The following is a 25,281-nucleotide window of genomic DNA, read 5'->3' as shown; positions in this document are numbered from 1 at the left end:
TGCACAGGCTCGTAAAAAATCAGACAACAACAAAACCACGCCGGTTGTTGATGACACAGCTGTCTTGGTAGACGCGAGGGAAAGAGGGGAAAAAAATCCTTTTCCCAGATGTGTCAATTGACGTGGAAATGAAAAGTCAGTTATTCAGACGCATTTCACCGGACTGACGCCTTTTCCTGACGTGAAAGGTCTTCCATTTTTATGATAAACAGCACACTGTACTACCGAGGCTCGCTGTAGCCTGGCCGGCGAGAGATCTGATTGAAAACCATGATGCAATTCAATGCGACGTTACAAAATGTTCCTCTGCAAACGCTCAGGTAAAACGCCATCCTTGTGTATCTCAGCAAAGCCTCCGACACGACCTCCGCAAAAGAAACATGTTTTCAGTCCAGCCCTGAAGAGACAGAGAGACACACGGGGTGGAAAAAAAGAAAAACGCCAAAACAAAAAAAAAATGCGCAGATATCAGCGCGCTGTGTTGGTTCAAGCGCTGGGCATCCTCAGTGTGCATTTGCATCCATATTAATATTCATACAGTACTTCCTGAGAGCAGACCAGTGGTTGTTTGTGGGGGGGTGGGAGGGGGGGCATCTGAGGTGGCTTAGAGTCCAACTGCGACGAGAGGCTGTTTTCTTTTTGCTGTTATCACTGGACTGAAATGAAATTTCCTTTCCCAGCTCATATTTAGCTGAAGATTCAGCAGCAGGCTCATTAAATGTCCGGATGGATTCTTGATAAAGTAGATAACAATTTTTTTCCCCATAAACTACAATAAACTTTTATTTTACAAGAATACCAGGATACACAAAAAAAACCCAAATCAGAACTGCCATATATGAAAATATTATGGGACTGTTACAGTGATGTAATAGGGGATAAAAATACTATTAAGTATAAAATCAGCTCGCCATAAACCCAATGTTGAGCACCACAGACGCAAAGTAGGCTAAGCCTTCACAGGCATGTTAGTATGACATTCTGTTCAGACTGCGTCTGAATGACCAGTCATTTCAATGAAAGCCAATGGGAGATATCCAGTTACTGACCAGGGGAAAAAATCCATTTGAATGAGAAAGAGTGGAAGTGATTGTTGACAGTTGAAAGTCTAACAAAAACATCTTATTATTGATCTTTTGCCCTCACATATTCTTTTCAACAGCATATAAATGTGGTGTTTTGCTAGGGGAGGAGTCACCTGACCAACTAGCCAACACACTGCCTGTGTTAAACTGACACGCCCCCTAAAGTATATGGTATTTTGGAGTAGGTAAAGACAGCTGAGAAAGTGAAACGTTTAAGTTGTAACAACCAAGTAAGAGATTAGGAGTGCTCTCTCTTGAGAAACACAGGCCTCTAATCATATAGGCTGTGTCAGTGGACTCTTTGGACTGCCACTGCCACAAGCAGAGCTGTGCAGCAATGTGCAGAGGTCAAAGTATGTCTGTGAAGGTTCATCTCAATCGTCCCGTAAGACACCTGGAGAAAGGTAAACCTGAATTCCACATCTAAATATTTCGGTGACTGATTCAAATTTCTCTTGACATTGGTCAAAGTAATTTAAAGCACACGTGTGACATATTTTTTTACGCCACCACTGCAGCAGTGTCCAACACAGTGCAATATGCCTTGCTTAAAATCTAAGGTGGGCCCATATGTCCCACCTGGCATTCAACAAAGACATCTGCCATGAGGTTCTGAGTCATATGCCCATATAGTCTACCCACACAGGTGTCCTCACTGAAGTTGCCTGATTAGACCTCCTCTCAGGACTGAGTGGGTCTGTACAGATCACACTTGACTGACATCTCTCTCCACCTGCTGCCGGTTTTGCTCCACCTGTTAGGGCGGGACATCTGACACTGTTGGCATTCTGATAGAAGAGGGCGTAGGGCTTTTAACATAATCGTAGCTTTATCTGTGTTCAGATAGCAGAGTGTTAACATTTGATTGGCCGGTACAGTATAGCTGATGACCTTTTGGACTAGAATATGGACAGAAAAGCTCACTATACGTTCCTACTGTTCTGAGAAAGTGGTGAAAGAACAAGACATTATGTTGAGAGAAGAAAGTCAGTCTAACAGAAGCTGATTTGATTTTGTCTCTCTTTAAGATTTGGGGATCAGAGGAGCTGTCTATGGTGCTGACCGGGGTGTATTGTTAGTGTTATGAGAGGTGGTTCAGTGTTACCGAGACATTATAGCAAATGTCTGCTCTGTGACTCATATTTCTGTTGATTTTGTATGTGCAACAGAATCGCACAGCTCTGAAAAAGTGAAAGTGTCATGATGACAGTTTCACTCACTTATTTTTACTTTTTTTTTTATTTTACTTTTCAAATCAAGCATAAGAACTGCCTTGCGGAGTCATCTGCACATAATGTGAAGCTTTCCTGTCTCCTGACCTGATCCGACTTGCCATGTTACTTTGCCGGTGCTGCGGTTTGCTCAACACTTCCTGTATTTCTTCCCTCCATTTTAAACCAAAAGCCTTCCACTGCCTCAGGGGGCATAGTGTCTTGACTTTTTCAAAAGGCGTGTATTGTGAAACATTTGCAGGAAGTGTTATGCCTCATAAACGATGGCTTAACACAGGGACAGCATGTAGAATTGATCGATCTTTATCAGTGAGCAAAGACAATATTTCTGTTGAAGGCACTATTTCTGTTTAAGCATTTCGGGTAAAAGAGAAACTCAGACTCACACTTAGCTCTGAAGAAACTAGAGTGAGTATTAGGTTAGCACAATTAAAGTAATTTATGAAAAACAATAAAAAACAATGTCAGTTCATGAGGAGATTAATAGAGAGGCTTCCTGCATTTTACATGGCAAATATTCAACATCAATCCTAACCCTATCCCTTTAAATTTAATAATACCAGCAAAGCACACTGACACGTAATCCAAAAACAACAAAGACACATAACATAGATCCAATCATTGGGTGTCCTCCAAGAGACACTACAAAAATTCAATACACAGAGTATCCAACTATAAAACTTTATCGTGTTTATCTCTGACATTGCTTGCTAGTGTGTCAAAGTATCGGGGGAGTGGATTTGTTATCAGCAGCTTTACATGATCTGGTCAAAGTGCATCCTGCATGTCGAGGTTGCCTGAACTGGTGAATCAGCATCCATTCAAATTTACTTTGGAATAAAGTCTAATAAGGTAAAGTACTGTGTTTAATACTTAGCGCTCTGATCATAGACGTTTTATGTTGGTTTAACGATTTTTAGCCAAAGGTGTTTTGTGGTCCCACTAGCATGACTGCTAAACGTTTTATTTGTGAGTGAATTAAAAATCCTACTGTCTAGGTTTGCCTGTGAGCTTGTTCATAAGTAAGTCACTTGATCAGGCTGGTGCATGCCCTTCAAGTTTTTAAGTCTATGCCTTCCCTAAGGGAAGATTAAAAGCACAAGTAAGAAGTGCTGATTACTGATGCAATCTGCTTTCTATCATAAAGACATCTATCATACACTTCCTTACTATATTAGATAAAGCAACTTTTGTCATTTCTACAGGCCTGTAATATATAATTTAATTATCCATGACCTTTACTGAATGAAAGCACAGTTTAAAGTGTTATTGATTACTGAAAACGGATGTTGTGGCCCCCAGGTTGCAGGAATGACTAAAGAAAAAACTAAGTGGAAGGAGTTTTTAGAGGCAATAAGTGTTCTGCAATTGGTACTGAGCTTTCTCTTCTTAGGTAAGATCCCACCACACTAACCCTTCATGAACAGAACTGTATTCACAATTGTATCTGAGTTCATTTAAGATATCTCTTGTCCCCCCCCCCCCCCCCCCCCCCAACATATGGACTCTCGCGTCGTCCAACACGGCACGACACACATGGAAAACCTCAGGAGTGGCTTGTTATATCTTGATCGTGTATCTTATGTTTACCTCGTTGTGGCCGCTCTCTGCTCTGTACTTCATATGGCTGGTGATGGACTGGCACACTCCTGAAAGAGGTAAAGGAAATAACATCAAACAAATATCCATGAAAACAGCAGAATCCCATCCATCAGCTGTGTCTCACGTTTATACTACATACATACATATTAGAAGCAGGTTTTGTATTGTTCACACAGGAGAAGTGAGAAAATAAAAGCTTCTGTATCAAACATTTTTTTGCTTTTTTGTTTATTTTTTTAGGGTCTTCTGGAGCTGTTTCACTTCCATTCAGTTTTGGTTTTTGAACTATGAGTGGCTCTTTGCCATGTGTGAGAAGAGCACCCATCAACAACAGGCTTTTAAAAAAAAATCAAGAGTTTTTAAGTGTATACTGTTTTGAGTAGAAATTATTTTGTCACATTTCCAGAGTCAACATACTATATGCTCAAAACCTGCTTAGAATTAGATGTGTAGTGTCAAACTGGGACAAAGCTCATGTTGATTTTATTTTCATCCCAACAGCAAAAACATCGTAATACAATATAATATAGTTACTGCATGCCGCCTGGTTAGCTCAGTTGATAGAGCATGAGACTTAATCTCTCTGGGTCGTGGGTTTGAGCCCCACTCTGGGTGGCACCGCCTCCCATGGGTCCGCCTCCCATGGGAGGTGCCGTAGGACTTCGGTGCATTGTGGACTGGGCAGCAGTCGCCTCCGCGACCTGGGCCCGGACCCAGATAAGCGGCAGGCGATGACATGACATGACATGACATGACATGACATAGTTACTGCACCACATAGTATGAAATTGGTAAACGCTCAAGAGTCTCTAAAAACAGAATTGTGATATCTCCATCAGGGGGCAGGAGATCATTATCTGTGAGGAAGTGGAGGGTATGGGGGCACTTCAGAGACTTTTTTCCCATCAAAGTAAGTTTCACTTTGCATCTTTTATCACCCGCACTTGTTTGAACAAATGGGACAGTGATTCAATATCCAGTATGGCTGGCAAGCAGTAACACTATTTAAGCCTTAACCTTAAACTTACAACCAGGACATACACACACCCTTAATTAGAGACATGTGACTTACAGACACATACAGCAACTTCTCAAAAAAAAACAAAAAAAAAAACAACAACTCTGTGCACAATTCACCTTGAACGACTCCAATGTCCTCTCAGGTTTTTGCAAAAATCCAAGAGGATTTCCAAACTTCATGAAATATAAAAAGTGCATTCAATGTCAAACATATTTCTGAGAATCTAAAATTCACATTTTATCTGCAGTGGTTGTTTATGAAGGAACATTTACAGATATGGTATTAAACCTGTTAGATAAAAACCTTTGTAATACTCCTTTTGTTTTGGATGCCTTTTAGCAGGGCCCTTCAACAATTCCCCCAGTCAAACAGATGCACGATCCAGTTAGCATATAAGTCTGTTCTTTTTAATCTTTCTCATCCAGTCAGAGAATATACAGTGAAATTGGGTTTGGTTTTGTGGTTAACATCAGAGATTGACTCTTTTAATCCTCCTGTGTCCATTTTCCTGCTCAGTTGGTGAAGACAGCTGAGCTGAATCCAAACAAAAACTACATCTTCGGCTGTCATCCACATGGTATCATGAGCACCGGAGCCTTTGCCTGTTTCAGCACAGAGAGCTGTGGCTTCGCCGAGGCGTTTCCGGGGGTGAAACCCACCCTGGCGATACTGGCCGGGCTCTTCAGGATACCACTCTTTAGGGATTACATTATGAAAGCAGGTATTTAACAAATAACAAATTCAACTAAAGGCCTGAACCATTCTGTCTCTTAGTTGGATAAGCAGTTCATATGGGGGTCAAATCTGGCACAGGGCCATTAGGTTATTGATGACTGTGTAGCTTCCATAAATCAGACTTAAACCTTTCTGAATTCATGTGCTAGAGGTAAACTGCAAACACAGTTTACTTTGTTAGCCTGCAAATGGAAGTCCAACCATATGGACATGTGACTGTTGAAAGCTTTGCTGATAAGTGTCAGGCAAGTTGGTCCTATCGTGATCACATCAGACATGATTTGGACGTTACATGTGGACAAGATATTACGTCTTCCTGTTTTGTTCTTGCTGTAAAACAGAGCCACAATCTCCAGCTGAAGTAAACTGATGTTACGGTCTTACTTTGTCTGATTAGGCCTTTGTCCGGTCAGTAGACCAAGCCTTGTCCACCTCCTTTCCAAAAACGGCAAGGGAAATGCAGTGGTGATTGTGATAGGGGGAGCTGCTGAGTCTCTGGCATCCGCTCCTGGAGTTAACACAGTGGTTGTGAAGCACAGAAAGGGATTTGTCAGGTTGGCCCTTGAGTTTGGGTGAGAACACTCTTAAAATCACACAAGAAATAACAGTCACATCAGTGTGTGTCACTGTACTCACATGCAACCAAGCAGACCACGGTCGGACACACTGCTTTAATCTCTGATGATCTTTCACAGAGCTGATCTGGTGCCTGTTTACTCATTCGGGGAGAATGAGCTCTTTAAGCAGGTGATTTTCTCAGAGGGCAGTCTGAGTCGCAAGTTACAAGACCTGTTTAAAAACATTATGGGTTTCGCCCCGTGTCTGTTTGTTGGTGAGTGCTTGGCATTCCTGCCCTACAGGACTCCAATTACTACTGTTGGTGAGTATTTCATTATTCTGCAGATAAGCCTAATTTTTTCTGCACCGAGTTCATTTCACTCCCAAACTCTGCTTCTTCCAGTGGGAAGTCCCATCTCAGTCCCACAACGAGTCACACCTACCGAGGAAGAGGTTGACCATTATCATAGACTTTACATGGAGGGCCTGTCCAAGTTATTCCATGAACACAAGGTCAGCTGTGGACTTCCTGAAAGTCACAAGCTTCGGATCATTTAGACATTTCACTGCCACATGAACTGCGTAGCTGTGTTTTTATTTGCTGCTCAGCCTAAATGGGACTAAAAGTATGGATCTGATGAGATGAACTTGATCTTCAACAGCGGATTGACCATGCAGGTCTCTGTCTACATCCTTTAAGTTCTGCCTATATTTGAAAATATTTAACATGAACATGTGCCTTAAATATCAATTGAGATGCGAAGCCCATTATGTGGGAATGTGTGTTCAGAAAGTAGTGAAAGCACTGACAGCATCCTAGTATGCTAAATTTGACATGATGTGATACATGCTTCAAATAATAAATTACTGCTTATGCCAAAATGTGTTTGCACGCCTCTATTTCTCATACTTTGCAGTCTAAAAGTATGCAGTTACACAATTTGTAACTGATGTTACAAATTGTGTAAACAAGGTCAAAACAAGAATGAGGCTGTGCTGCTTTTTTTTTTTTTTACCTGTGATTTACGTAAAGTATAAAAATCTTAATTTTTTACATTTGATAAAAACATACATCTTACTGCTAAAAGGTGTATTTTTTTGTACATTGTAACATATTGTATAGAGCAAAAGGTTGGATTTGGTATTATTTTCATTCAACAGATCTATATACTTCTTCTACCACTGCAAGCCATCTCTAGTTTTCTAGCCAGTAGCGCTGTCAAATAAAACTCCCAGCAGATGTCCACAGAAGTAATTCAGTGCTTTGCCCAGCAGAGGGCAACCATTCGTCACACCTTCAATTCCTTTATAAGAAAGGCTGCGAGTCTTGAAAAACATAGCACAGCGAAAATGAGTTTCTCCACAACTGGACATGAGCACAAAAACATCACAACTTGTTATTGTTAATTCTAACCATGATCCTGTGTTAAATGCAGACCTGACCACGGAGGGATATGAGGAGCCTGGGATGATTTTCCTGTTGCATTTCTTCATCAGCATCTTGTCCATTTAAGTCTCACTGGCTGCTTCTCTGTATCATTCCATTGCTCTGATCTGCCTGAAGTCACACACAGTGTGACTTTACATGATAAATAATTTAATCCGTATTCATGTATGTAGATCATATCTTTATTGAGGAACCAGTTTACAGCAGAAGTTTGCTCTAGTTGCACAATAATTACAAAATGAAATATTTAAGAATTAAGCTAATTGCTACAAAAAGCGAGCGACACAACACTGGCAAAGAGAGAGGACTGAGAGGATCGCGTGAACCTTCTAAAAGAAGTCCATATCATCAGGTGCGTCCAGGTCACGATATTCAATGATGTTGCGTGGATCACCTCGTGACATTCTGAGATGGTTGACGGTGCAAGGAGAGAAACAAAGACCCAAGAAAGGAGAGTAGAAACAATCAAATGGAGATTCAAATTCATCTCCAATAGCAGAAAATAGAGACATAGCAAAATAAAGATCACACGTACAGTGGTCTCACCTAATGTTGCGTGGCTTCCCCAGGTAGCCACCTTGTCCACGGAAGTTGTCATAATTTCCTCTGCCTCCTCCGTATTGGTTGGGTGGGTAAGGAGGTGCACCTGTTCAAACACAGGAGTCAAAGTCAACACAAAAGAAGTGTTCTCACTGAGAAAACAACCCTACTGTCAGCACGAAGACAAGGAAAAAAAAAACAAACAAACTATGCAGTCAGAGAACATACCACCATAGCCCATCAGTGGTGGACGAGGCTGTCCAAAGCCCATTGGACCCTGAAGACCTTGAGGAGGAAATGGCATGCTGGGAGAAAGCAAGCCTGTAGGACAAAAACAACCAGAGAGAAAAAAAACATGTCTTCATGTTGCTGTGGACAAAATATGATTTAATTATTTAAGCTCAGTCTTTGCTAAAGAACTACAATGCTTTATTATGAGTATCTGAGGTGAATAGACAGAAATGTGGTATCGACCTTGACCTGGGCCTGGAAGGGGAGGAAGTTTCATCTCTGGCAGTGACGGTCTCTTGGCATCCATCAGGAAATTGTTAAAGAACACCACTTCCTTTTTCACTTCTTCAATTTTGTCCCCATGTTTGTTCAGGATGTGCTTCCGTACAAACTCTGGGCCCTGGAAATCAATTTGAAATGCACAATAACAATCAAGAAACACAACAGTGACTGACAAAGTTTGCAGTTCTTCGATTTACAATTGCTCACCTTAAATTTTTTGCCACTCAGCGGACAGAGCCATTTGTCCTTTCCCAGCTCTTGAGTGTTGGCCGACACAAACTTCTCCACCTCCTCCTCAGGATCCTTGCGGCCCATCTTCACGGCCTCTTCCTCAGACAGGATTTCTTTTAAACTAAACAAAGGACTAAGCTTCTCCTCCATCATCTTCTGCCACTGTTGAACTATTAGGAAAGAAAAAACAGCAGCTTTAAAATGTGGTTAAAAGTATGATTGAAAGCCAAAGTTATACAAGAACTCAACACAGACCTCAACTAATCAGGTCACCAACAAATCATTATACAAAATGTATTTTTACATTCATATTCCACATATTTTAAGGTAAACAGCAATTACACAAAAAGCACAACTTAAAAACCAGCAAGAAAATAATATATATTGTGTTGCACATTTTAAAGCATAGCATGCATTATAACAAAGACTAACATGTGATAGTTAAAAGGTACAGTTTAACCTCAACAGACAAAGTTAAAGAGGAGGACACTTTGCATCAAAGTTACTGTTGTCCATAAACATCATACATCCCCAGTGTGCTTCTCCACGTTATAAAACACAAAGAAGGGAAACACACTGACCTTCTCCGTGTGTGATGCGGTTTGGAGGGATGGGTCCACGAACATGGATCATGCCACAGCGATTGGGCATTTCGTCCTCGCTCGGATATTCACAGGTGTTGTAGTAGTCAATCGAATGCACAATACGTAGATACAAGAGAAGGCGATCCAAAACCTGAAAAGAGGTGGAGGGCAAAGAAATCTTACAAAGATGGATTGTGAGTATTTTATTATTTACTAAATTAGCATTTTTCAGCCAGCCCTGTGAATAACAGACAGTACATTAAGAGCACAACTTTAAAAAATGTTATCCACCTCTAAAAGAAAGGGCAGAGCATAAACTGGTACTTGTGCTGTGTCGATTACATATTCATAATTTGGTTAAAATGCTAAAAAAAAAAAAAAAAAAAAAAAGCAAAGGGAAACCTTGGCCAGTTTGTCGTCCCTCTCCACAGTTGTCTCTGCAGGGTTTCCCTCCTTGGTGCCCTCCTCAGGATCCATTCCACTCCCGGAGCCCAGGAGCTCCTCCTCCTCAGCACTCACCTCCTCTATCAGGTAATCTGTGATATTCTTCAAGATGGGGTTCTGAGCTGGCAACTTTTGACGTAAAGAAAAAAAAAAAACCCACACATACACACAAATGAAAAATTCAGAATAACTCAGTCACAACAAGATCATCTGAGGACTTTCTGTTTAAACTGTGGACACACATGCAAATGTGAAATCAGTACTGTACCTCAGTGCTCTGACCCTCTTCCTGGGACTTGCTGCTCCACAGGTCTCCCTTCTCGTCCAAAGCATGAATGAGCTTGGCAGCCAGCTTGATGTCATTGCGGAGCACCTGCTTGTGCTGAGTGAGGCCATTAACATTACGCACCCTCCGGGCCAGGTCCCTGTTCACCCCTGGTGCCAGTTCACAGTCTCGCAGCTGTGAAGGGTAGAGAGTAAAATTAGGAGATTACACAAGTAATAAAAGGTACACAAGCCTGTACAGGTCTCTCTTAGGGTCCAACGTGCAGGTGAAACTGGAACGACAGTGCAGCGCAGTCTACATTTAGTGTGAAGGTTTGTGTTTTAAATGAAAACTGAAATCCCGATACCAGCAACACATTCTGCTTTACACATATACAAAACCAGCATTTCACCAACACAAAAAAGTCACAACTTATCACATGAAAAGTGAAACAGATAGCAGACTGCAAAAAACACCACTACTTCAAAACGGGAGCCTCGGTACACTTACTCGAATGTTCTGAAGGTTCCAGCAGACCTCTTTGATGTTGACACTACGGTCGAAAGTTACCCAACAACGTCTGAAAAACCTGCAACAGCACAACGTTCATTTCAGCATGACTGTGTGATCATTGCCAGGCTCTTGTTTCACACAATTTGTGGCTAAATGGATCCAACAAACATTATTTTCAAAGTTTTTTTTTTTTTTTTTATAAACAGACCTGCGCTCTGGATGGGGGTCAGACAAGCAAACACGCAGAAATCCAGGGTATCGCCGGCAAAGCTGAGAGAGGAAAACAGATAAGCAATATTGAGTTTACCATCAGCGGCTCTACATCTCCTGGGCCATCAACACTGCCTCTGGTGGTTAACTCACAGCAATAATCTCAGCCTTGGAAATGGTGGGAGCAATACTCCTCATGAACAGAGAGCAGGTCCGGTGGAGAGGCCGCGGTCTGGGAGAGTCATCTTTGGCTTTCTTTTCTTCTTTCTTCTCCTCCTCAGAGTTCTCCTTTTGTTTCCTCTCTTCACCATTTATATGTGAAAAAGAGGATTGAATGATGAATTAATGAATTGTTGACTCTGGGAACGCTGACAATATTAAACATGATACAATCTTATCATCTGATGTCGTGCTGCGAATCAGATTCCTCACCTTCACCTTCCTCTTCCTCCTCATCCTTGTCTTCCACCTCTTCTTTCTTCACAGGTTTATCAGAGCAATTAGAGTTGGAGTCTGAATCCGAGTCAGAGTCGCTCTCTGAGGCGCTGGCTTCATCATCGCTGTCTCCACTGCGCTTCCTCTTTCTTCTCTGCTGCTAAACGATGAGGAATATTTGGTTCACTTCTGTCTCTTGTTTCGAAAATAAATTCAATAATGTAAGCAGCACTAACCTTCTTGGGTTCAGGCATTTCTTCTTTGGTAGCTTCTTTCTCTGCACCCTCTTTCACATGCTCCCCTTCTGCTGCAGCAGCTCTGTCCATGTTGGCAGAATCACTCTCCCCCTGTGGCAGAGTTTACTGTCATCACCGCAGCACCATGAAATCTTAATTGGTTGGCCAAGAGAGACAGAGAACAAAACATACCTTTTCATTCTTATCTTTCTCTGCTGAGAGTTTGCGGTCACCGTCCAAGGTTTTGAGGTCTTCTCTCTTGGGAGGTTCAGGACCCCCTGAAACAGACGCTGACTTCTCCCTGTCCTCCTCCTCTTCAGACGGCAGGTCCAAGATGCGAAGATCATGATCCGTCCCTCCTTCCATCTTTATCACAGCTGAAGGTAAAATAAAGAGTGTATGGATCAGGCTACAACTGAGGACTGTGTATTTGCATTGCAGTGTTGCTATTATTAATATTAAAACAATAAATCTATGAAGGCAAAAATAAAGATTAACTCCACACGTCAAAAGAATTTTTTTAATTAGTTTTGAAGCCCCACCTGCATCAAGAACTTTGATGATGGCTGGGGTCTGATCAATGTCCAGAGAGACATTATCAAACCAGCTGTTCTCCATCAGGAACATGAAGACATTAAGACGGTTGTGCAGGGCACTCTGGGCCTCTGCCTTAAGTCGGCTGGCCTCATCTGGGTGGTACTTGGACCTGAACCTGTGTCCAGAGTTGGGGTCCACAAAAAAGTTGGGTGGGGGATGATGGGGGTTGGGATGTACGGGATGTAAAAGTTAGAACAAAAGCATATTACGTATCTATGCTGCATCTATGGTGTCAGAAATTACACTGTGAAATATGATTTATTTGCATATTATAATTTCTTTTTACCACATTTTCAACAAAAAAGATTTTTTTTTTTTTCAAATTTAAATGTTTGAATGCCAAATGGTCCTGAAGTATCCATACAGAAAGTCATAATTAAGATTGCGATTTCTGTATTTTGCATGGACTAGTCCTTGTGTTATGTCTTTCAGTGTATGGATGTTTTGACTTTGTGATGATTATAACCAAATGCGGCACATTATTAGAGAGTTTGAGATTAACTCACCAAGAAATAAGGAAGAAACAACAGAGAGATTGTAAAATTAAGCAGACACATAATCAGAATTTCACATTAAAAAATGTTTATCATTAAGTGGACTACAGTTACCTTTTGTTCTGCCAGTTTAATAACAAATAAATACACAGAGGGGGTCTCTTCTGTGAAAATGCGCTCCACTTCACCCCAATGGTGTGTCTGTATACACACAAATTCGGTTTTGGGATTCGATTTGATCCGAATATAAAAAGAAAATAGTGTCGAAAAAGCATAAAACAAGAAAAGAAAAAAAAGATCTCCGTGCGTGGAAGACTACTTGACTGTCTATCTAAAATCCCTGTTACTGTGTGTCTAAGAGCAACTGCATTGTGCGCAGTGCAAACCCTTGCTGTCTAAAACCGATTCTTGCGGTTCCACGTTTTCTTCAAAAGAAACGTCGTCAACGTAGTAGTGGGAATGAAGGGAAGAAAAACGGGTTATGTCAAAACAGAACAATTTTGCATGATACCTGTGAAATAAGTGTAATAAACATTAACAGGCATTATACAACTCTGAATCATGGTTAAAACACCAAATAACAAAAAGAAAATCAACCCAAACAATGAAAACGACTTTATGGTCAAAGCTTTGTGTAACTAAACAAAAAAATCAACTTAACTTAAATCTTTCATTAACGTGGCTGTGTGGGTAGAATTTAAAGACGTTCTTTTATTGAGTTACTGCACAACATAATAAAGAGGGCGGGGGTGTGACTCTACAATACTTTATGTCTGATTTGCTGAGTCATTTCGTCAGATATAGGGTTTAATAAAACACCTTTGCAACTCTCAGTCCTAACTCCTACAACACATCTATAATCAAGCCAAACCGTAAGATGTGCACAAGGGTAGAATTTGGGTTGATTTTCTTCTTTGATTAACTACAAGTTCTGTATCTAAAGTCATTAGGAGACTCTGATTGTGGGCCTGCCCCTAAAACATGGGTGGAACTGCTTTTGAATTATTTGGTGAGAATGTAAAATGTGTTCAAGAAGCAGTGACTATATTCTCTTGGTTGTGAATGCAAATACTTGGTTTATTAGCCATCAAATAAATGACTACCTTTATGTCCCACAATACTCCCACCATTAGGACCAGGCCCAACCTATGAGATCATTATTTAAAAAAGCAATTATATCCAAAATAATTCCTATAAAAATAAAAACCAAAGGAGAGAAGCTGTAAATATAAGGCATTCATAGACTGACTATAACAGTTCAATTAAAAAAGTAACTATACAACAACTACACTGAAATCTAGTAATATTAATAGAGCTTATATAGTAAGGGCAACTGATATCGTACCACTCTTCATCTTTATGAGCCAAAAAGAAGTCCTGCATCTGCTGTCGGCGGAAGTCAATCTTGTACTCATTGTAGCGTTTGACTGCCTCAGTCTCATCCACAGAATCATCCAAGGAAAGCAAGAACTCCTTAAAGGTTTTCATTATTGGAGGGGGAGGACCCAAATCCATGTCATGGAGGTTACCAAGCCTAATGGAAGAGAGATAAATTGGATGGATTAAGCAAAACTAGAAGCTTCTTTAATATTCTGTGTGTTAATTTTGTGATGTGAGAGAACAAAGAATATACTATGATTGTGTTGTGTCACAGTATGTTCTCTCTCTCCTGTCTTTGCTTTTTCTTTGTTCTTTATTTTCATCTTAACTAATGGCATATCAATAACATTTTAATTTATGTACTTGTTTGCCTGCAACTACTTGCACATACTTTGAGGTGGAAACTTAATTATTATTGTCAAATGTTCAGCTTCTTCAGATCACTATGTTTGTGTCACACAAAATCATCATAACATTCAACAACCTGTATTAGATGCAGCAACTGTTGGAAAGTTAATGCTGACTTCTCAAAGACCTGCAAAACAAATCATATTTTAACTTTAAAGCTCTTTTAACCCTGATTCCATGTCTCACCTTGCCTGAATGGGGATGCCATGATGAGGCTGCATTAGGTGCAAGTCAGGGTGGCCCCAGTGCTGTGGTGGGCCATAGCTGGGCCCTCCCCCACCACCATAACCCAAATCATAACCCCCACGGTAGGGGTCTCCTCCATGGTCATCCCTGCCAGGGGACAGACAAAAGAACTAAAGAAACAGAAGATAACACTTGTAAAGACTGTGGAACAGAGCTCATGTTAATCTCACCAGTCTCTTCTCATGCGTTTCTGCTGGGGACTCATGTCGTGTCTGGGCGGAGTGAATCTCTCTCTACGACCTCTGTCATAATCACGGTATTCCCCGCGACTACGCCGTTCCCTGCCCCTGTCCCACTCCCTGGGAAAATGATTTAAGAAGAAATAAGAGGAAAGATGAAATGGGGGTGACAAAACACGGAAATATAACAAATATAAATTTTTTGGGATATGTGGTAGCTGTATGGTGTTAAACTGAATTTTGTTCATGAATAATAGTTGTCTCAGGTTTGCCATTTCCCTCTTCCTTACCTGTCATTCCAGTCATCTCTGCGTCTGTCTTCTCTCTCTCTTGAACGGTCATAGTCACTTCGCTCCCGTCTGAATTTGTCCCTTCTCCTGCGATCGTATTCATCATCACTGTCTCCCATCTCCACGAAGAGAGAAAGGAGTGAAAGCAAATTTAGGTCACAATGTAACATGACTGGATTATAAATAGCCCGACTGTGAGCTTAGCCATTGTTACTAGCACAGTGCTGCTGCACAGAGGCTGCTTGTAGCCAAACAAGCATACCAAAAAGAGGAGGAGGGGGCGATTTAGCTACTGATTCGTGACTACAAAATCCTATTTCAATAAACTCTTAAGTGTGGTCCTTATTCTGGTAAACCAACGGCCTCTGGAGGATTGCAGTTATATAGACAGAAATACTATAAGGCGAGGATACAAGAATAAAGAAATGACCTGCAGGAGAGGCGACCAGCGCAGACTGCAAATAAGTCTTTGTTTAGCAAAGCATTTCCTTATAGTAAAACTTGGATATCCAAATTACCAAAAGCACCGAGACAAAAAAACAGACACACGCAAACGGTAACATATATGTGACAAAGGTGTGGCTTCTCAAGTCGAAATAAAGCGTTTTCGTTTTAGCGTGGGTTACCTAATGTTATCAATAGAGCTAAATAATGTTAGCTCATATGCTAGCTACGTTAGCTAGCTAGAAAACTAGCATTAATGCTCCTGTCGGTCTTAAAGTTAAAGAGAGCGCTCGTTCTATAAATAAGAGAGCGCACTCTGTCTTTCCAGTTTAACCCCAGTCGATAAAATGTGAAAGAATACAAAGGAGCAGTTTAAAACCTTATAATATATTTGCTGGGATGATGCCACTCGTGTGTGGCTTCCTCACCTTTGCGTTCCCCGTCTCTCTCGTGATGTCTACAGCTGTCGATAAACACCGAAACGGAACTTCACCGCCACCAACTGGTTTGGAGCCTGAATCGCAGTTTCAACCATTTCAGTCTTTGACTTTTATTTCCTTTCAAGTGGCTTTAAGGTTGAAAAATCACTTTATCTTTGTCAGCTCCTCATTAAAAATGTATGCTATTTACACAGACTGATTTCTTTTATTTTTTTATTTGCCATCACTGCACCTTTCTGTGAAATGTAAATATCTTGAGTGTCTTGTTCGTCATTTTACACAGTTTTAAAATTCACACATTATGACATAGAAACTTTAGGATCACCATTAGAATGTAAAATAAAATTTTAAGCTTAGATTTGATTTAGGATATTGTGTTTAAATGTAAACCAGACAAAGATCCTGAACATGAACATGGAACCCAACAGGCAACAGGGGCAAGAGGCAAGAGGGTTAAATTTACCAGGAAATAACATTAAAAGAGAAAGTAGAAATTGAGCAAATGGTAAATAAAAGGTAACCGTAAGAAATTATATTTTTGCTCCATTAGAATTATCTAGCCACAAGCAGATGCTAAAAACATTTAAGCATTTCCATTTATGCTTTGGCTCTGCCAATTTTTCAAAAAATAACCAAAATAACTGAAAACACAACAACTGGTTTGGCGTACTGTTATTTTGAACACACAGTTTTTAATGTATTCATGGTATTCATATGATCCCAAAAACCTTTCAACAGCAGTTGACTTGGAACTGTGGAACAGGTGTAAAAAAAAGTTGCAGAAAACTTGGTATTTCAACAATGTTTTATTATATTAATCTTTTTATACTATTTGACTTTACTTTCATTATCCATTACATTGCTAAGTATATCCGTTTTTCATGCTTTTCTTTGTCTTTCCTCTGAACCTTAACTGGTGCCTCATATAATCCAGGATTGCGCGTGGCCACACTTGCGTAGTCTGCTCTTCATCCTCCATGATAAATGCAGATTTCAGCTGCTGTGGGAAGGAATGGCCATCTCTGGATCCAAACGCTAAGTCTCCTCTAGGTCTGTCACTGGCTTCCAAAGGACTCGAGATGAGGTGATAAGGATTATCCAAAAATCCCTGTGTGACAATTTAGAGACAGAAAAATGTTTGAACCTTTCACTTTGGACAACATTGCAATGCAGTGACTATTTTCTATTTTCTCTATTGAAAGGAGACAAAGTGTTTGCTGCAAACTTAGAGCTTCACCACTTTAAACAGACATGCTCAAGGGGCTACTGCCATGGAAATTAAACTTCTGGAAAATAGATATGAAAATGTAACGTCAGCTGTTATGGTACATTTAACAAAGCTTTAAAATTTCAGCGATGAAATGTAGCAAAAGTAAAATAAACTGATATTACTATCGTTGTTATGATCATTATTTACATATATATTTTTTTTACCTTACCTCATTGTGGTATTGAGAGGTCTCTTTGCAATCCAGCAGCAAAAATAAAGATACGGTTAACAACAGCAAGACAGACGATCTCAGTGCTGAGGAGTATGATGGTAGTGATCCAGGCATCTTTCCTTACAAGTGTATTGGTATCCAAAGAAAAGTCTTATATTTGCAATATTTTTCAAAAATACTGTGCACCAAAAGAAAACTTGAGGTTTCCTACGAAAGAAAAACTGGTTCTTCGGCTTTGAGGTTACACTTATGTGATGCCATGTCACTGTGCCACTACATTTATTTCTCAGCTTGTATGGAACACGTTTAAAGAAATGCATTAACCTATAGTCCCACGCATGCCATAATCCAGCCAATGGCTACGCACAGCTACCTTCTGTCTGGAGTTTTGAAAGGTTTATTCAGCTCAAACATGAATTGTCTTTTCTTTAAAGCAGCGGGTGACGTTATTAAAGGCACACGAAATGGTCAAACTGAAAAGACATGGAGCTTGTTAGGAAGAATTAAAAGGGCTGAATTCATCAGCTTGAGGCACGTCTTAATGAATCACCATCACTCTCAAAGGCAACAAACTTCTCATAGACAAAAGTATTAATAAGGTGTTTTTTCCTATGATTTTCCGCTGTACCAGTAAATTTTAATATGTTTCATTAACCTGGAGTATTTAATTGGCCTGGCCCTAACCCAATGACTCACCATCAATGGCTTATTATTAGCCTAATATATTAATTGAAAAAAAATAAATACCAAAAGCACATTTAAGATCCTGTGAAAAGGGATAACTGTATAAATTGTAATCAAGATATGACAAACTGAACATATATACTGTGCATATACAGTGAACTGTTACTGTGCTATAGTTTTTGCCCAGTGGAGTATTCATTAACGAATGTAATAGAACCTGAAAGACACAAAAATTCAGCAGATTGTCTCTGCTCTAATTAGTTACTGTAACGCTCATGCCAATAGGATCAAAGACCATTAATGAAAAATACCAGAACGTTTTCTTAGGTGAGCCTTGCTTTAACACAAGCTTAGTCTTTTTATTATTATGAAAGAAACCACCGGTGCCTCATTATGGCTCCAGACACTGGGGGACTGAAGGCAAAGAAGATAGTGAAAGTACAAACTTAGACTTAACTTTTTATTCCTCTCTGTGGCTGGCTGTCAAAACAAGAGAACACTTTCACTCATCAGAACATACTGTCAAAAAAACTCCCACTATATTCAGACAAACATCTAGTTCTGTAGCCTTTTGACCACAGCTGTACTGACTTTTCAGTTTCATTTAAGAAATTTAAGCTTGATCCTGTTACAGAAGGGAAATAGCTTACTTTCGGGCACTGAAACATGACAACTTTATATTTTCCATCACATCATTGGATTCATAGCATTAAATCTGCAGCATTCTTTGAAGGAAAATGGGTATTTTATATATTTAGATGCATTTCACCATGTAATTGTAACACTGATCATTATAATTGTATATATTTTAACTTTAATATTTATTTTTAAACATGCAAAAAAAAAAAAAAAAAACATAATATACCAATTTGCTTTATAATAGCTTTATTATAAAGAATTATTGTGTATGTCAATAGGCCTACGCAAGGATAGTGTTACTTCATTATTCTCCTCTAAACAAACAAATGGCACCACAGTCCCATTTCCATGTTGTTTAATCTTCCACAAGAGACACGTTAAATGCAGCTTTCCACAGACTGTGTTTAGACACCCTACGGCTTCTCAAACCTGCATCATACGTGGAAATTATACTTGACACTGTACATTTATTATTTATGAGAAACTAGGCACATTCTAAAAGAAGGAAAACTTATAATTTGGGTATTTTTTTCCATTTGTTTCAGTTGACAGTCTCTAAAATCGAGACGTACAAAGCAAAAAAAAAAAACAAACAAATATAGTATGAAAGAGATTTGAAGCGTACTGCAGATATAGGAAAACAGCTCTATTTTACAATACACACTATTGGCAACAAATCTCAATTACACCTTGACAATGTGGACTCTTTTCATCAGTCAGCAGTAAAATACAAAGATGGAATGTAATGATTTTACAATCCTACAGGTTCCCCGCTCTAATGCTCCAACATAAAATGTAACTCACTGAAAACAAATTCTCAGACACAATTTATTTACATCGTGTGCAGTGTTTCCTCTCTTATCATATGCAGTTGTGCTGTTCGAGGTGGAGGTATAGTTTGGTCATCTATCTGATATTGTATAGGGAAAACTTAGCTTTCAAACTGAGATTATACAGTGGCATGTGATTTTAATTTATAAGATCATTTTTAAAACACTGGGAGCACTTACAGAGGAGAGGAACATAAAATTACAATTCTAATTTAATTGCTCTGTTATGGAGCAATTTAAAATGAACACAGAGGAAACACTGATAACATCTCAGCAAACGCAGCATGGGGGAATCTTTACAGTACTTATTTAGAAAATTTCCACACCCTGTAAGGTAACAAAAATGAAAAAGAATCATTTCAGTTGTGAATTTATGATCTTAGATCAAGTTAAATCATTATCTATCATTACGAGCGCTAAACGCACAGAAGCACAGATGTTTTCTTCCTTTTTCTTCTCTATAAAACAAATGTGGAGCACATTTTCATACCAGGGAACAAAATCAAAGCTTTCTAACCAGCAGTATTAAATACAGCTACACAAGAGGAAAACAAAGGAGTGTAAATCCTGTCCCTTCAACTTCCGAACATTTAATTTAACATACACGTATATCAAGGCCAACGTAAGGCAATGCTTTTTTCCCCTAGAAACACCCTCAGGGTCCCACGATTGAACATATCATTCTATCGTATATAAAAATGGAAACAAATTCATTAAATATTCATGAATCTGCATTTTACTGAAAAAAGCTAAAACAATTTGTAACCCACTATCTCACTATGTTATTGATTTACAATACTCACTGACCTTTAATTTGTTGCTATAAACCTGAGTTTGTTCAACTTGACAAACTGGATAAAGCTAAAAATATTTTTTCTTAAACTGACCACACAGTAGTATCAATAACAATGTAAAAGCAGCAGAAACGTGTAACTTTCTTTGCGACATTATAGCGTAGCGTAATGTACTGTGGAATTTGAGAAGAATCTGACATTTCAAAAAAACTGAAATGTAGATTTAAAAAGTGTAAAAAGAAAGCTAAATGGATTTTTAACAAAAAAAATTAAGTGAAGACGAAACACTTCCCCCTCCACTTGCACGTCCTTGTTAGGAAACAATTCAAAGTTGACTATCAGATATACAACAGTTATGATTAAGACAGCAGACCTCACTAACCTAGAACACCCACTTAAAGTGTGAGCACAGAATTCATTCTGTTTGGTTACACAAGCTCCATCTACATGAGGGATTCTCTAACCTAAACAGACAGATAAAGTGACCCATTCATTTTGTGCAGCACTAGTGGTTAGGTCATGTGACAGGGTCAAGTTATGAAAAGCAACATGCATCAAAAAAGGAGGCCTACAGGCAAATACAGGGGGAGTACTGGAGTGAATGTGTGTATAGAAGTGAGTCAGTGTTGGATTTTGATTTTAAAAAAAGGATCAATTCAGGTGGTGCGTGTGCTTTGACACTAACAAGTAGACCTCCACTGGTTAATGGTTAAAAGATGTTGCAAGAATCCTAAATCTCTATGTTACCACAAATCTGCAAACTATTTTAAAGGACAGTGTGATAACAACACATCTTTTTTTAGTTAAAACTAAGTAATCTCATTGCAACTAAGTTCCGGCCATTAGATCTCCACTCTATCCTTACAAATGAGCTGAGCAGTGTCATCATCAGTGTGATGCCTTTCGTCTCCTGTGTCATCACTTTCTGAGTCTGTGTCCTCCTGGGGGGAGTCACAGCCTGCATAACCCAGGATGGGAGAGTCGTAGTGTGCTGGGGAGGCGAGGCACTGGGCTGTAGTGGTGGTGGTGGTGGCTGAATAGACTCCTGGGCTCCCCAAGGGGGAGCCCGGGTTGGAGGGCCGAAGCAGGGGAGTGCGCTCCGAGTCTGCTTCACCCTCTGTTCCTTCCTCCTCCCCACGCCCTCCAGTTTCCTCCTCAGACTCAGACTCGGAGTGCTCCGGGTTGTTTCGAGTGACACGCTGTTTGCACACAGGACATGTCTTCTTGGTCTGTGTGAGCCACGGGTCTACACATTTGCAGTGGTAGGCTGAGAAGTAGGAAAAATTATAAGAAGCTCAAGTGTAGTAGATGTGTACATTCTGTGTATCAGCTGAGGTATTTCTCCAATCTTTCACAACATACAGACTTCATAATAATAAAACAACATATTAAAAATTTACCATGAGAACAAGGTAAAACTCGCAGCTTGTCTCCTTCTTCATACTCATCCAAACATATTGCACACAGATCATAGTCGTCCCCTGACGCAGAGGAGAAAACTTATCAACTTAAATCGTTCAAATTTAAGTGAATTATTATCTATTTCAACTTCAAACTTCAGACCTTTTACCTTTACTGAATTTGTGGGTTGGAATCCGCTTCAGCTGTTCCTTGGACAAACGATTTTTCCTCAGTCTTTTTCTGTACCGCACACATCGTATAATCTGAACAATACAAAAAGACAATGTAACTGATGCAAGGAGATTTACACTAACATTCAATATGCATGGATACTGAATGTGAATAAATATCACATGTCAAGAGGAAAGTTAATTCCGGTACATTAATGAATGTGCTACATACTGAATAAACACCCAAGGACAGCACATCATACATACTTACCAAGATAACGCACATCACAAGGAGGATCATGCCAACTACTCCAGTGAAAGGAATAAGGTAGTATGAGAGTGGAAAAGCAAACTCTGGCTTGAGGATCACATAGGCTCTGCAGGCCGAGAAAAGACATAATGCATCACATACCAACTTTACACTTGAGCACTAACGGTGAAAAACTCTAAAGAGAGGTTTGGTGGAGATTACTGCTTAGTTTTTAAAACAAAAATCATAAAAAGGTTGAAGTGTTTTTACTTACCCTTGTTCTGGAATTATGAAATTCCTGAGAATTTGCGAGGCATAGTAGCTGGTGAAGACTGAAGGGATCTCAATCTCCTCTGCAATTGTGTCTAGAAAATATAACAACAAGATTTCAATTTTAAGCATTTTAGTAAGAGGGTCTGGAAAAATAGTTTGAAACTGTGTACATTTTACAAAGAGGGATTACCATTGCTGTAGTTCATATTGAGCAGAGTGTCCGAATACATGTTGTGAACGATTGCAGCACTATATCCAGCTCTCTGTGCATGCAAGACCTGGAAACCAAATCCTCATATTAGACCAATTTGCTTCTCAGACACGACAACGTATTCACTGTCACTCAAACATTACTGACCTTTATGTCAAAATTGCAGTCATAGCGTCTGATAAGGACAATGGATTTGGTGGTGTTGGCATCAAAAGAAGGTGGCAACGGAGGAGGAGGATCTATTGCTGTGCAGCCATTAAGTGGACGGGACACCACCAAAACTCCCTTTCATATAAAGAAAAAAAAAAACATCATTATAAAAGACTCTGACCCATGTTTTTCGGCATGCATCCTTTCTCCCATTCTCTGCTCTCACCATCAGCCCATCCTTAGGAAGTGGAGATCCAAACAAGGCAGGTAGGTCCTCAAACAACATGGAGGTCATATTGCTATAATGCTGCAAAAACAATATATACATACTGTAAGAACTGACATAATTTTGAGGAATCATATTTATCAAAGTCCATGAGCTAAATCTCCTAGATAACTTACAGCATAGATATAGGCATGTGTGGGTGAGGCCACCAGTATGCAGCAGAAAACCAGTACAGGGACATTTGAGCGAGCTCCCATGCGCCACACACCAAGGTGCACCATTCTTGATTGCTTACAGTCACGCTAAGCTGTGAAAAAGATATGACCATACACATTACGATCAAGAGAAAGTAACCATGTCATGACCAGAGGTAAAATGCTTCAGGTCTCAGGCTGAAGCTGATCGAGCAGTTTGATTACAGCCTGACGTTAACATACTAATGCAAATTAACATTTCAAGTGGTACATGAATATGCAAACAAGGAAATGTAAACTGACTCGCTAGCACACACTGAGTACTCTCTATCTTCATGAAGCAGCAATGCAAATCCAAATACTTTTAAAACTGAATAGGAATCTGATATTTTGTAAGTACAAATGTCCTTTAAAGTCAAGGTTTTAACAATGTATAAAACACCATGGAAACACAGTGAAGAAGTTTATAATTTTATTATCATATGGCTCACTCTTAAAAGTAACTCTCTAACCAATCACATGGTTTCTAAATCCTTGTATTTCTCTATATGGATACTCTGCTTTCACATGTCAATTTGATTTTTAATATCAAAAATATCATAAAGCGTGATAGACACAGTTTACACGTGGAGGTCCTTCTGTAGCCATTAATAAGAGAGCAGATACTTCTTGACCCCAGACCTGGTTAACACTGTTCTTGTATGCATGGTACAAACACTTATTTATCCACAGGAGAAAAAAAAAAAAGTTAACAACGTTAGCAGTTAAGATAAGCGCAATACACAGATTATTTGAGTTAGTGGGTAAAATGTACAAGAAATACTTGTTCACGTACACGAGGGCTATTCGGTTAGCTTCTTTATGGCATTATTTCTCCATTAATCTAATACATTATCTGTAGTTTGTACTAACATAAATAACATGCTGATCGGCGCTGACCGCACGTTTAATCGACGTGGCACCCTTTGTTTTATCTGCCAACAGGAAGTTGGTGAAGAATGAATACGCTGCTGTTGTGTTGTTTCAGTCGCAAAGACAAACTTATGAACCATGTAGCATCTGTTTCCCAATCACGCCCCTAAAGACACCATTATTAAACTACTGGTAACCGATTTATTAGATGAGTGAAAGGAGTGTGACCCAGTTAGTTATAACCCCAGTTACTGTACGTAAATGAAGTTATTTACAGTAGCTATAAGTAACAGGAGTTATAAGTAAAAATCACAAGAACGCATAAAAATAATCAATGCAGTTGGTGTTGTGTCCTTAGCTACATACCTTAGTATCCTGAAAAGTTCGGCACCGTGAAGGTTGTAATCTAAGGTTATTCCAGTCGTATCACTTTGGTTTCTCACATGTCACCGTGTAAAATCGATAAAAAGCTGTTTGTCTACCCACTTTCTCTCGACAATCCTATAAATCCACAAGAAAACGACAAAGACGGGAGGATTAACGTTAGCTAGCTGACGTTTGGCTAGTGTTAGCATATGACAGATAGCAGTTACGATAAGTCGCCTCCGTGACAGATTACTCTGTGTCTGCTTCGTAGACTACATACATTGTCTCATACACATTTAGTGGTATATAAAACAATAATATGTTTGTCCACCGGATAGGAGACACTTTGCCTGTATGCTTGGAAACCCCAACTTGCGTAAGCTCGCCACTGCTATGTTTGTTTGTTATTGCTTCTCGCTGCTTGGTTCTTCTTCGCGTTCTGTGATTAAAGATCGACTCAGCAGCATCAACTTCCACAGCGCCACCAGCGGCCAGAAGGAAAAACAGCAGTAATGTCAGTGTCACGCACCGTGCACGCTCATTCCTTTGCGTGGCTCATGCACGACCACCCGCGGTTTAAATGAATCTGAAATGGCCACTAAAAGCCTAA

At 39.7% G+C, this 25,281-nt stretch overlaps 3 protein-coding genes across 8 annotated transcripts; 1 reads left to right on the top strand and 2 right to left on the bottom strand.

Annotated features, from left to right (window-relative positions):
• Positions 1–3,045: 3,045 nt before the first annotated feature.
• mogat3b (monoacylglycerol O-acyltransferase 3b) lies at positions 3,046–6,791 on the top strand. The gene is made up of 8 exons (XM_041051624.1): positions 3,046–3,169; positions 3,620–3,710; positions 3,868–3,975; positions 4,759–4,829; positions 5,457–5,661; positions 6,073–6,247; positions 6,371–6,555; positions 6,637–6,791. The coding sequence occupies exons 2-8, from the start codon at positions 3,629–3,631 to the stop codon at positions 6,789–6,791; spliced, it is 981 nt and encodes a 326-aa protein (XP_040907558.1). The 5' UTR covers positions 3,046–3,169; positions 3,620–3,628.
• A 1,057-nt stretch (positions 6,792–7,848) lies between these two features.
• srrt (serrate RNA effector molecule homolog (Arabidopsis)) lies at positions 7,849–16,133 on the bottom strand. 6 transcript variants are annotated; one of them, XM_041051954.1, is made up of 20 exons: positions 16,118–16,133; positions 15,246–15,364; positions 14,947–15,075; positions 14,717–14,863; positions 14,088–14,276; positions 12,194–12,363; positions 11,844–12,028; positions 11,652–11,762; positions 11,413–11,575; positions 11,134–11,282; positions 10,979–11,040; positions 10,768–10,846; positions 10,261–10,452; positions 9,951–10,121; positions 9,546–9,699; positions 8,941–9,134; positions 8,695–8,851; positions 8,449–8,541; positions 8,216–8,326; positions 7,849–8,085 (listed from the first exon to the last, which is right to left on the bottom strand). In XM_041051954.1, the coding sequence occupies exons 2-19, from the start codon at positions 15,362–15,364 to the stop codon at positions 8,223–8,225; spliced, it is 2,568 nt and encodes an 855-aa protein (XP_040907888.1). In that variant the 5' UTR covers positions 16,118–16,133; the 3' UTR covers positions 7,849–8,085; positions 8,216–8,222. The 6 variants fall into 6 exon arrangements, with proteins under 6 accessions (XP_040907888.1, XP_040907884.1, XP_040907887.1 ...); XM_041051950.1 differs by having other exon boundaries at positions 8,227–8,326; XM_041051953.1 differs by having other exon boundaries at positions 8,227–8,326; positions 8,701–8,851.
• A 5,177-nt stretch (positions 16,134–21,310) lies between these two features.
• rnf167 (ring finger protein 167) lies at positions 21,311–25,093 on the bottom strand. Its single transcript, XM_041052046.1, has 10 exons — positions 24,672–25,093; positions 23,376–23,506; positions 23,200–23,280; positions 22,971–23,108; positions 22,803–22,890; positions 22,614–22,704; positions 22,361–22,466; positions 22,089–22,182; positions 21,919–21,999; positions 21,311–21,785 (listed from the first exon to the last, which is right to left on the bottom strand). Exons 2-10 carry the CDS (start codon positions 23,478–23,480, stop codon positions 21,361–21,363), a joined length of 1,209 nt encoding a protein of 402 aa, XP_040907980.1. The 5' UTR covers positions 23,481–23,506; positions 24,672–25,093; the 3' UTR covers positions 21,311–21,360.
• Positions 25,094–25,281: the final 188 nt, after the last annotated feature.

This window comes from Toxotes jaculatrix, chromosome 12 (assembly GCF_017976425.1).
Source record: "Toxotes jaculatrix isolate fToxJac2 chromosome 12, fToxJac2.pri, whole genome shotgun sequence".
Taxonomy (NCBI): domain Eukaryota; kingdom Metazoa; phylum Chordata; class Actinopteri; family Toxotidae; genus Toxotes; species Toxotes jaculatrix.
The sequence above is the reverse complement of the archived record's forward strand: the minus strand, read 5'-3'. Positions and strand labels throughout refer to the sequence as shown.

Bases quoted from the DNA above. Each gene is read 5' to 3' on its own strand.
- mogat3b (XM_041051624.1), top strand. From the start codon at position 3,629: ATGACTAAAGAAAAAACTAAGTGGAAGGAGTTTTTAGAGGCAATAAGT. The intron at 3,976-4,758 runs GTAAAGGAAATA...TATCTCCATCAG, and splicing joins CTGGCACACTCCTGAAAGAG to GGGGCAGGAGATCATTATCT. The intron at 5,662-6,072 runs GTATTTAACAAA...TTGTCTGATTAG, and splicing joins GGATTACATTATGAAAGCAG to GCCTTTGTCCGGTCAGTAGA.
- srrt (XM_041051950.1), bottom strand. From the start codon at position 15,364: ATGGGAGACAGTGATGATGAATACGATCGCAGGAGAAGGGACAAATTC. The intron at 10,122-10,260 runs GTACAGTACTGA...TTACGTCAAAAG, and splicing joins AAGAGGGTCAGAGCACTGAG to TTGCCAGCTCAGAACCCCAT. The intron at 9,135-9,545 runs GTCAGTGTGTTT...CTTTCCTAATAG, and splicing joins CCGCATCACACACGGAGAAG to TTCAACAGTGGCAGAAGATG.
- rnf167 (XM_041052046.1), bottom strand. From the start codon at position 23,480: ATGGTGCACCTTGGTGTGTGGCGCATGGGAGCTCGCTCAAATGTCCCT. The intron at 23,109-23,199 runs GTGAGAGCAGAG...TTTATATGAAAG, and splicing joins TTCCTAAGGATGGGCTGATG to GGAGTTTTGGTGGTGTCCCG. The intron at 21,786-21,918 runs GTAAATTTTTAA...CCTACTTCTCAG, and splicing joins AGTTTTACCTTGTTCTCATG to CCTACCACTGCAAATGTGTA.